The following is a 12,102-nucleotide window of genomic DNA, read 5'->3' as shown; positions in this document are numbered from 1 at the left end:
AGGAAGGGTCACCACAGTCCTAGGGAAGTGGAGCACAGCCAGCTTTGGGGTCAGGGAGGCTTGTGACACAGGAGGCTGCAGGATGGCAGCATAAGCTGAGGGCACAGGTGGCAAAGTTTGTTCCAGAAAAAACATGGGCTACCGGATTCCCCGTGACTAGTGGGGGTGTGGGGCTGGGAGGTAATACAGGGCCAAGGAGGCTGAGGCTTGGTGGTCAGGCTGGCTTTATGATGCCTGTGTCATAGACAGGGAAACTGAGGCTGGGAGGGGAAACCTGGAGTCTCACGATGACTCTGGTGAGCCTTGGCCTGGTGTCTGTTCCCTATGTCGTCCTCTCTCCACCACAGAGAAAATTCAACTATGGTTGGTATCTTAATATTGCACAATGACATATTTACTTAAAAAACATGTTTTAAGGGCAGGGTCTCATGGATCTCAGGCTGACCTCAAACTCCCTATTGTAGCTAAAGGCGATCTTGCACTTCTGACTCTCCTGCTTCTACCTCTTGAGTGCTGGGATTACAAGTGTGTGTTCCCTAGGGATCAAACCCAGGACTTCACATCAGCTAGGTTAGTACCCCACCAACCTAGGTGCATCCCAGATCCCCTTTTTTCTTTAAAAAGAATTTATAATATCTTCATGGTGCCTAAAAGAGTGGCAAACTCCAGTCCTTGCTGGACCTGCTGGAGAAAGAGTCCTATGGGCTGCTATAAGGTAAGGTTAGACCTTCAGAGACCTGTACAGTGTCTGCACCTCTGCATTGTATCCAGGAAGGCGAGGGCATTGGCGCCCTGGGCACACTGCTTTCTGGCTCCAGAGCTGGGGCAGGGATTGGAAATGTCAGGGAGGGAGAGGGAAGAGTGAGGGAGGTGTGGGGAGGGGGTGGGAGAAGGGTATGGGGGGATTAATTTTACAGTACTGAGCTCTGTGGATACTGAAGAAAGGAGAAAGAGAAAGCAAAACTCAGGATTACCACATGAAGTGTGGTTAGCATATGTGGTATTAGGACCATGGCTCTGATTTCTGGGAAAGTTGAGTATTCTGGGACAGGAAGCCATACCCACACTGGTACTATCCTGTGGCCTTGGATCCAGGTTAGGGGTCCCATTTCCAGGCAGATCAGTCCTTTCCTATCCATCCTGAAAATTCCCCCTACTACAGCTATCCCCGCCCGAGCCCAAGTTCCTGCCTCCCCCAGGCCTTGCAGTGTGGGTCATCTTAGTCATTCATTGTACTGCTGGACTGGGACCCACTCCAATCTTCAGGGCAGAGTTAAGACTGAGCCAAAGGAAGGGTGACATCCCGGGAGCTGCCCTCTCCCTGTCCTGAACTCTAAAACCCTGTGGGTTGGCAACAGTTCTTACTTCACCCAAACAAACTGTAATTTGTCTCAGCAAAGCCACTTCTTTTCCAAACAGTCCCTGCATCATGTGATCTGTGAGACACCCCACAGGTCACTGGGGATGACCTCAGGGCCGTTAAGGGGGGCACTGGGCAGATGCAGCCCATGTGGGGAATGTACAAGGCGTTTGGACTCTTGGAAAGACTGGGCAGCTGTGCTCAGAGCATTGTGCACAGATCTGAAGACAACTGCAGGAGAAACCAGATGTCAGCTGATTGGACTGTGGTTCTTCTGTGGTTTTGTTGGTGTCAGTACTGGTGACTGAACCCAGGCCTTCAAGCATGCTAAGCAACACTAACCACTGAGCTTCATCTCCAGTCTTCTTTTTACTTCTCTCTTTCTTTGTTTCTTTCTTTCATTGTTTCTTTCTTTCTTTGTTTCTTTCTTTCTTTGTTTCTTTGTTTCTTTGTTTCTTTCTTTCTTTCTTTCTTTCTTTCTTTCTTTCTTTCTTTCTTTCTTTCTTTCTTTTTTGAGACAGGGTTGCCCAGCTGCCCAGTCTGTCCTTGAATGCACAATTCTCCTGCCTCAGCCTTCAAGTAGTAGGATTATAGGCCAGCAATACTAGCCTTGGCCTTTCATGTTTGCTGGCAGTCATCTTGGAAATAGCAATTTTCAGGAGCAATGGACCATTTCTCCAGGTGTGTATGGACAGAGCTAAGATTAACTCAAGATCTCAGACAACAGAGTCCCCAGAGTAGAAGATTAAAAAAAAAATTGTGTGTGTGTGTGTGTGAGTGTATCTGTGTGTGTATGTTTTGATGGCATGTATACCAGCATGTGTACCGCCAAGGAAGTCAGAAGAGGACATTTGATCTCCCAGAAATGGAATTACAGATGGTTCTACCACATGGGTGCAGGGAATCAAATCCTGATCTTTTGGACAAGGAGCCAGTGCTTTTAACCACTGAGCCATCTCCCCAGCCCCACAAAATGGGGTGAGGGGGCTATTTTTAGCTTCATGTGGAAGCAGGAGCATCAGAAGTTCAGGGTCATCCTCAGCTGCACCGTGAGTTGGAAGCCAACCTAAATAATATGAGACCCTGCCTCAAAAATAAATACATAAAATAAAAAGATAAAAAAGCTATTCTGGCATCTGTTAGAAGTAGAAATAAAAACCAAAGTAGGCACACCAGAAGAATTTTAAAAGCCTCTCTATCAAATATGCCATAAAATGTCTCCAAATAGAGAAGAAAAATAAATAAAACAAGCAATGATTCAGGAAAGGGTTTGCTTGACAGCAGAAAGGCCAGATGCAGGACTAGCCTAAAAGACGGCTGAATTCCCAGGCTGGGCAGCCTGAAGGTCCCCTCCTGCTTCGCTGTGTCAGAGGAAAAAAGAAACAAAATGGTCAGACTGAGTGCGTGTTGATGAGATGGGGAAACTGAGTCTGGGAGGTGCGCCCCTGCTCAGCTTCCTCCTGATGCTCAAGCCGGCCTGGGCTTTCTCTCCTGCTCTCTCCTCTGGCTTTGCCACTGTCCCCTGGATGACTGGAGGAGCTTCCAAGAGCCTCTTAACCTCGCTGAGTTTCAACTTCCTGCCAGAGCATCAAGGATGCTGACGTGTCCCTGCCAGCTGTGTAAGGAGGTAGCTATGAGTCAGACTCCGGGCCCTGTTGTACCTCGCTCAGTGTCCTATCCTTAAGCCAATCTGGATCGGGTTAAATCAGAGCCTCATGAAGGGAATAAACACAGTGTCCGGCCCAAACCATGAGCCTGGTACCTTGCCTCCACAATGTTCTTGTGCCCCCAGTGTTCTTGCATTGTAACTAATCTCAGAGGTAACAGTGTTAGGAAGAGGGACCTGATGAACCAACTCCTGTTCTAACCGAGGACTGGTTAATTAGCTAGAGGTTGGGGTGGCTATAGAAGAGTTTGGCTCTCTCTCCCTCTCTCACCACATGATTCATTTCCCGAGTCAGGTCACAGCAAGAAGGCCCTCACTGCATGTGACCCCTTTGGTCTTGATCTTGTACCTCCCAACCCCCAGAATTGTCAGCCATGGTTTTAACCAGTCTACGGGATACCAGCCAAATGGATTCAGACACCTGGCTCCTAGTGCTGTAGGCACTCATGGTCCCCAGACCAGGAGAGAGAGCATCCTTTGGTACCAGATAAGTCACTTGGCTTCCTTGGCTTCTAACTGGGATATCAGAAGAATCCTTGTTTTGAAGTTGCCCCACCCAGTGCTCATTTACACCCCCCCCCCTTGGTTCTTCATGCTCCTCAGCCCTCATAGATAGAAAATAGCTCACCTGGGCACCAGGCATTGTAGAGCAGGATGAAGTGGCCCAGCACAAAGCTGGAGCCTTGGTAGCCAGTAGAAGCCTCTAGGCTGAGACGGTACAGGCCAATAGGAGCATTGGCTGGGGTGCAGAGCTGTAGCGAGAGGACATTGTCCTGTTGGTCCAGCACTGAGGCTGACCAAGATCCCTCCTCCACATTGTCAGACAGTGAGAATCGGGCCTTGGTCCCTGCCTCTTCACTGGGATCTGGGCCTGCAGGGAGAAGATGGCACAGCTGTGAGTGAAGGGTTGGCAGGACACTGTCCAGGCTCCCAGGCGGAGGTGAAGGCCTTAGTTCCACCTCCGGGCACTGGAGGAACCCTGCCAAGACAGACCATCTCCCTAAGCCTGACTCCTCATTAGTGAAGTAGCCATAGGCTCATGGTGACGTCCCCAGAAAGAGGTCTGTGCAGCTTGGGAGAGCCTCCGTCGTCTGCCCCGGATCTGAGGTGACATCACGTTGGACAGGTTCAGCATGCCTGACTATGACACCAGCAGACATTGCCAAGGACCCTCAGTTCTATCTGAAACCCTCTCTTGCATATCACTGCCCCTCCGCACAACTACACACTCAGAGTAGGGGGAACTTGGACATCTGAGACCCTGGCTGTAGACTTGTGGGGATGGGGCAGGGGGAACCTCTGGCTATGGGTTCTAATCTCACGGAAGGCACATGAGAACAATCATTTCCCTACAGCCTGTACACCTTACAAGAGGGCTCTGACTTTAACTGCCTAGAGAGGAAGGCTCTTAGGAGAGCCTGGGTCTCTGGGGTCTTAAGACCTATGGGCCTCTACCCTGCTCTGTTTCGAAAGACGCTGCTTCCTGGTGGATGAAATCCTATGTCATGGTCTACAAAGTCCTCTCTTCCAGGTAAGAGGTGGCCTGGCCCATGCAGGCAGGCGTGAGTCACCGGAGGGCAGGGCTGGTCACTTTAGCCTTGGGCAGAGAGTGAAGAAACAGAGGAGCATTCTGGCTAGCTGGGAGGCAGCCTGACAGTTTATTTTTATTTCTCCACCCCCTCCCTGTGGCTCTGCCATCCACGGCTGACAATACTGGGCCCTGCTCACTGAGGGACTCCCTCCCAGTCTCCACCCCTCCTCCCTGTCTGCCAGCCTCACTGCACCAGGGGCCCAAATATAACCGTGAGCTAATAAGCATGACACAGGGCTCGAGAGCCTGTCTGGGTGCCAGGGGCTGAGTTGCAGGCATTCAAACCCTCCCTTAACTTCCAGAGCTGACATTTGGAAAGGAACCAGCCAGCTCTGGAACTCAAGAGAACCAGGCATCTAAGCCAAGACCCCAGGCCTCTCTGACACAGTATCTTCCTCAAAGAAACAGGCTTGGACCTCATGCCCTGAAAGGCGCATTCCCAAGTTTGAAACTGGCTTGTAACCTTGTAACAAGAAACTTTGTTTCTCTAAACCCGAGTTCCGCTATCTGTGAAATGGGGCCTACGAGAAACTTTGTTTCACTAAACCTGAGTTCCGCTATCTGTGAAATGGGGCCTCTCATCGCCTGAAGAATGAAGTCATTCTGTCTTAGGTTGCCAAGAAGGTTTAAGAAGGGCAAACCTGGCACACAGTAAGTCCTCAATAAGTAGTTACTATGGCCTATTATTCTCACCACTGCCTTCTGGCACAGCTGGGGAGGCTCACTGAGCACCCAGGGAAAGCATTTCTGGTACAGATTGGCCTCTGATGTGCTCCCTCCAAGGGGCAGGAGACATCTGAGTTCTTAGACCACATAGCAGGCTTTGAGGGCTGAGACACAGGTAGACACTTTTATAGCAATGAAGTAACTTCACAAATGTGGAAACTGAGGCAAAGGGAATGAGGCTGGTTAGGGGTGGGCAGGCCAGCTCAGTCATAATTATGCCTGCAGCCACTGCCCTTCCCTTCTCAGAAGTGTCCCTGTTTGGATGATCAGTGATCTGGTCACTCTGATAACCTGCCTGGGCCAGGTCCCACGGCCACTGTCTGTTGATGGTAATCCCTAGGGCTGGGCAGGAAACACGCGTCCCACCTCTGTATCCGGAACAATCACACATGTGCTCCTGTATGCACACGCATACATGCACACACACACACACACACCTTTCTTCTAATAGGACTTGCTGGAGGACAGGCAAGGACACACTGTCCCCTGGTCCCACCGCTGCTTGCGTAGCTGGCTTTGCAAACTTCCTGACTGTGGTTCTACAAGGTAGTTTGGTGAAGCCAAGAGTCCCATGATGACCCCTTTAGACCCATGTAACTCCAGAGGCCCAAGGGGTCTTGGCACTGCCCAGACCATGGTGACAGGCTGGGCTGGGGTAAGTGTGGCTTCCAGGGTAACACCCTCAATTAGTCTCCCAGCGGATCCCTTCACCCCCTCGGGCTGGCTTCATCTCATGCCTCTCCACCCTCCGCCAGGGGAGGGAACTTCATCCTTTCACAAGGGCTGTTTGTCCACTGTGGCCCGAGCCTGCTGCAGACCCCAAACTGCCTATGGAAAAATAAACAGCCAGGGTGGGACCACAAAGCCCTTCTTTGAGTGGTTTGACTAACTCTCTTCCTTCTCTGGGCCTCAGTTTCCCTGGAGTGGTAGGTAGGACAGGCTGAACATAAACTGGAGAGTTCTAATGGAGGAGGAGGTCCCCAGACAGGCTTGGGCTGGGCACTGACTCAAGCTTGGCCTGGTGGGAGCCTGGCTTCCTGGTATTGTCCCTCAGGTTTCCCCAGGACCCGGGAGGGTCTTGGATAGCGGACAGGGAAACCACGACCAGCTACAGATGGAAGTGACCCTTGGGGGCCTGTGAGCAGAGATTAACTTTGGGGTTATGGAGGTCAATGTCCCTCACAGCACTGAACTCTGGATGCTAAGTACCTGTGCTATACCACCCAGACCATGTAGAAGAAGAAAGAAGAGCCTGTGTCAGGGAGGAGAGAGAATGTGCGTGCTCACAGGCTGTTCAGTCTGCCATCTTACCTGTCACCTTGTCACAGAGGGGTACACTGAGGCCAGGCAGGCACTCAGATAGACACGGGGTTAAGTGATAGAGAGCCTCAATTCACAGCTGGGTTGGGAACTGAAACCAGCTGTGCCTCTAACCACTGTGTGACCCACTGAGTCAGTAGCTTAACCATCTGAGAAGCCTTATCTCAGTCTCCCTGTCTGCAAAATTGGAGCCCATTATGCTTCCACACTGTGAGCATCAGGCTGGGCATGTGGACTGCACCACCTTTCTAAGCATGATCCAGGCCTGCACAGTCAAACACTGCCAACCTTCCACTCCACAGAGGCTGGAAGGCCAGACACTGGCTAGGACTCTTTGAGTGACAGGAAGGGGCCTACAGGTGAGGGTACATAGTGTCCCTGGGTAATGGCTGGGTAGTGGCTGTGGATGAGGACAGAGGAGGAAAGGATGGAGGGGATATCCTGGCAGCCTGTGGCCTCCAAGATAAGCTTATCAAAGTCCCTCAGATAGAAAGGGCCTCAGCAGGGCTGGGGCGACCGCTCCTGCTTACCACTCTCCCTACCCACAAAGAGCAAAGAAAGCTGGCCGTTTCCACCCCTGGGCCCGAATCCCAGCCAGGTGGCCCCTTGCTGACCCTGAGGGAGTGGTTCCTACCAGAAGCTAGACAACTGATCTGGCTTTCAAGACCACTTTCCTAGAATAGTCAATCAGAGAGATTGGGAATAGGGTGGACTGGGTTCAACACCCCTTCGCCCATCTCTCGAGGCCCTGGAGTGATGAAACAAGCAACAGCCACCAACATCTACAGGACATTTCCAGGGCCTTCTTACTGAACCCTCCAGTGGGAATTGCTGATGAAACTCAGGCTCAGAGAGGCTAAGTGACTAACTCAATGTCACACAGCAGGTCAGCAGTCCACCCTACCTCTAATCACCTGGACTTTCCCCACCACCCAGAGCTGGTTTAAGCCAGATCCCAGAGGTCTGCTGGGCTCTCAGGATCCCTGGTAAGAAGAAATGGGAAGGTTGTTTTGGTGTGGGAAAGATTATGGCAGATCTTGATGGAACTTCAAGGCAGGAGGCTACGGAAAGCAGCGACCCAGTACACACAAGCTTGCAGGGCCTGAGGCAGCCTCTCCCTCTTCCATTCTGAACCTCAGTTTCTCATCTGTGAATTGGGGCTAATGAAAGCTGAGATGGGGGGGGTTGTGCAGAGAAGTGGGAATTCATCTGTCCTGTTCCCATCAGGAGCAGGCCACAGAGGGAATCAAAGGTACCCACCGGTCACAGCACCGAACGTGAGGCTGTCCACACTGGCCTCGTAGCCACGGCCCTCGAAGTACAGAGTCAGCCGGAAGCGCTGTCCACGACGCAGCACCAGTTTCTCTTGGCATAGGTCGGCCGTGTGGTGGTCACGGCCATTGGCCTGAATCTCCAAATCACACCTCTCCAGAATCAGCTCTGGAGAGACAGAGATACAGGCATAAGCCATTGTGGCATCCCTCAGCAGGCTGTGGTCTCAGGTGATACCAGCCTACTCACTGCACCCCCTGTGACCGTCTCTCATCCCTGGTGACACTCTCACCTCTATAAGGCACAGACAGCCCTGACCCTTGCAACCCACAGCTTCCGGTGGTCGCAGGCCAGGCTAAGGATCAACAGGGCTTTTGATCACAAGGTCCTGCTTGCAACGGGAGAGGCCTCTGCTGTGGCCCAGTCACGTGATCTCCAGCAATTCAGGTTTCCTGGGCCTCAGTTTCCAGAACCCACCTCAGAGGGCCACGGCAAGCATTAAATAAATCAATGTGAGTGAAGCACAGTGCAGCACTTAAGGCCCGCTCCTGCTCTGTGCAGACCACACATGGTCACAACCCTCACTCGGCTTTTGATTTACACAGGGGTGGGATCTGCTGAAAGGACTTAGCTTTTGCTGCCAGAACCAAAACACTTTCCTCCTCCCCTCCCCTCCCCTCCCTTCCCTTCCCCTTCCCTTTCCTCCCCTCCCTTCCTCTCTTCTCCCCTAATCTCCTTTCCCCCCTTCTCTCCCCTCCCCTCCCCTCCCCTCACCTCACCTCTCCTTTCCTCCTCTTCTCTCCCTTCCCTTCCCTTCCCCTCTCCTCCCCTAATCTCCTTTCCCCTCCTTCTCTCCCCTCTCCTCCTCTTCCCTCCTCTTTCCTTCCCTCGATTCCCTTCTTTCCCCCCCTCCCCCACCCCTTCCCCTTTGGTTGCACAGGATCTCACTATGTAGCCCAGCCTGGCTTTAAGCTCTAGTTTCTCCTGCCTGAAGACAGCCTGAGCCATCCTAACTTTCAATGTCCTGGAAATACCATAGACTAAGGATCAGGCTCAAGGATGGAACCAGGCGCAGCCAACAAATTTCAGAGTCTGGGAGACCTTCAGCAAAGGAATCTGTTTTCCTTAACATATCAAATGCAAGAAGAAGAAGAAGAAGAAAAAAACAAACTAAAAGTTTGAAAGGAGACCCTGTAATGGGAAACTGAGGCCGTTCTGGTCATTGTGATGTACGGCTGATATTAAGACCGATTTCACAAGATGATTTTTAAGCGTTTACTGTGAGCAGGAGACAGACGGCTGGGAGTTGAACTGGTGACAGTGGAGAAACTGGGGGATTCTGCTGCCTTGTCTCCGGGGAGGATCTTTATTTCTGATGCATGTGTTGATAGGCTCACAGCTGATAATGACATGAGATTTTCTTCCCCAGAGCAGCACAGGGCGGGAGGCAGGAGTGGGTTGGATGGTGAGGGCAGAAATGTATCACCCTGTCCTTACTTTACGGATGCCCAATTTTCTCCAAAAGAAAAGGCTTTAAAATGACAGCTCGGGAGTATAAAGGACCTGTGTTTTCATTCTCTGTGTTGCTTTGTGATCCTAGACAAGTGTTCCTACCCTCGAACCTCAAAGGGTACTAAGAAGTCAAGACGGGGGCGGGGGGGGGGGCAGCCCCAGAGAGAGGTGTGTGCTGTGAAGTTCTATTTTCAGTTCCAGGAGGAGCTGAGGACCTGGGTAAGCACTAGGTGACAGGGGTGGGGTGGGATGGGGTGGGGGCGGGGTCTGAACAGGCTCATGGTCAGGTCTAGGGAGCCCTTCTGCTTGAGAGTAGGCACAACACTCTCAGAGATTTCAGGCCACTGAAGGACATGTGCCCAGGGTGAGGACTGGCCCAAAGTCTTCCAGCCTAGGTGCCGGGCCCCCTGCTGTGCACGAATTCCAAATTCAGGGAGACCATCCTGGAAGTGCAGAAGGCTTCTCCAAAAACCACCTCAAGTGAAAGGTCTGTGGCCCTGGTCGTATAGCAGGTGCCTTTTTGATTTGTAGCAAGACTCATAGGTTTTCCCTGGTAATGACCGGCCACACCACAGCAAAGAAGTTAACGCCACTGCTACTGAGGCTGGGCAGACCCACAAAATCCTCAACTTTGGAAGGCTCAGGCAGGAAAAAGGCCATTTTTCTAGAAGCCCTGGTGGCAACCATCCCCTGGCCTGGGGAGACAGGGTGGAGTACCCCACCCACACAGGCTGAAGGGTGCAGTAGCCAGGGTTCAGAGTCATAGAGGCCGGGGGGGAACCTTGGTGGAGGAAGCCCCAGCATAGTAATCCTGGGCTATCTCTGAGGTCCCCCAGAATTTGGGGATAGGGATGGAAAACTGCCTTGCAGATAAGCAGCCCCTTAGGTGACACTTCACAGCCTGTTGAGGTTTCAGAAAAGGGAGTGACCAAGGCCTCTGGAATTTCCCTGTTTGCTTCAGGTCCCTCTGAACATCCCCTCTCTTGCCTCATGTCCCTTCCCTGAGGTCACAGTGCAGGCAGATGCCATCCCTGAATGGACTTGACCTTATAGTCAGCTGGGATTCTGGTCTGACCGTGTTAGGAACATCCTCCATTGTACAAGTCCTGACTCATGTGATCCCGTGTGTTTCCCATGCACACATGTGAGCACATGAAGGAGGCAGGCAGGGAATGAGCAGGACCCTGGACCCTCTCCACTCTTCTCAGCCCTGTGGCTGTACCAAGGCTGGTCCAACTGCCCCTAACTTACAGCAGGGAACCCTGAGCTTCAACAAGGAGAATCTGGGCTTGGAGAACACGAGGGCTCAAGAGGACCTGAAAGAACAGGCAGGCCTGGCTTCAGCAGTGCTCCACCAGATGCTGGGATTGAGACCACAGAATCAGCCAGGAAAGTTGTACCCCTTTCCAGGCACAGAGGAAAGCCAAGTGCCCCCTGTGCTGGCCAGCATCCCTGAGTGGCTCCTCTGCACCTGGCACTCAGCAGGGTCCCAGTTCTTAACTACTAATTGGGAGACCCATGACAGTACCTTACCCTTCCCAGTACACCTTCTGGGTAGCATTTTCACCTCATCCAGGGTTAGAATTAACGGCTATGCCCTGGGGTGGGGAAAACTGAGGCCAACAATTCAGGGCCAGCAAGGTGCCTCCCATTGGCCCACCTGTCGCTCTCCTCTGGAGCCTTGGAGACAGCCCAGCCTGCTCCGGACTCTACCTCCCCGCGGCCCGGCACTCACTCACCCTCTGCCATGGCCAGGCTAGCGGCGACAGCTCAGACGCAGCGGGACACTCAAGCGAGGATCACCAGCGCGGTGCTGCGGGCCAGCCGCGCGGCGCGAACTTATAGCCCAGGGCGGCCCGGCGGCCAGGCGGCCGGGCGGGCCCCGGGCGGGGCGGGGCGGACACCCCCGGCTGTCTGTCCGGGAACTAAGGCTGCCGGGAGCGCCCCCTGCTGGACACAGGACGACCTCGGAACAGACACCTGGAGCGTGTGACCAATACCCTAAACACAGAGATAAGATCCACAGGCCAAACCAGTGGCCAAGAACACGCACCTCTCCACACATATACATGAATATACCACACACAGATACATGTGCACATACATACCACATCCATATATACACATGCACATAAACCATCTACAAGTATACACTATACACACACATACTGCATGTAAACACTTGAACACGCCATACACACATGCACATGGAGCAGACACACACACACACAACCAAGCCGACAGATAGCCATAGAGATCCACACATAGTCCCATAGAATCAACTAACAATTTTGGACACACAAAGCTTAAAGGAATATCCCACATTAAGTCACATTGCAAACCTAGAGAGCCAGGACATAGACATAGCCAGACACGGGGCTGGGTTTCCACTAAGCTCCATATAACCCTCAAATGCGTAGGTATCTGGATGTGGGCACTTATAGACTCTTGGCAGACAGGAGCGCAGGTACTGGCACGTGGACTCCCACAGACACCCACACCCTTCCTGTCTCACCCAGCCACTCATTCCGATAATCCCCCACCCACCCATTGCTCGCCCATCCTCTCGCCTATTCCTGTTCCCATCCCTCTCCCTGTGCTAGCCCACTATGAACTACAGCCAGAAGAGCCCAGGGACCACTGTACCGCTGACCC

General features: G+C 52.5%; 1 protein-coding gene across 1 annotated transcript in view; it reads right to left on the bottom strand.

Annotated features, from left to right (window-relative positions):
- Positions 1 to 11,328, bottom strand: part of Tgm2 (transglutaminase 2) — a 29,847-nt gene extending 18,519 nt beyond the window's left edge. Inside the window, exons 1-3 of the mRNA XM_021155896.3 lie at positions 11,187 to 11,328; positions 7,924 to 8,103; positions 3,655 to 3,897 (exon numbers count right to left, since the gene is read on the bottom strand). Coding sequence (XP_021011555.1) covers positions 3,655 to 3,897; positions 7,924 to 8,103; positions 11,187 to 11,196 — 433 coding nt within the window. The 5' untranslated portion in view covers positions 11,197 to 11,328. The remainder of the gene's footprint in view (positions 1 to 3,654; positions 3,898 to 7,923; positions 8,104 to 11,186) is intronic.
- Positions 11,329 to 12,102: the final 774 nt, after the last annotated feature.

Source organism: Mus caroli, unplaced genomic scaffold (genome assembly GCF_978045245.1).
Source record: "Mus caroli unplaced genomic scaffold, Mus_caroli_1 scaffold_2, whole genome shotgun sequence".
Classification (NCBI taxonomy): Eukaryota; Metazoa; Chordata; class Mammalia; order Rodentia; family Muridae; genus Mus; species Mus caroli.
Note: the sequence above shows the minus strand (reverse complement) of the source record. Positions and strands in the feature narration are given on the sequence as shown.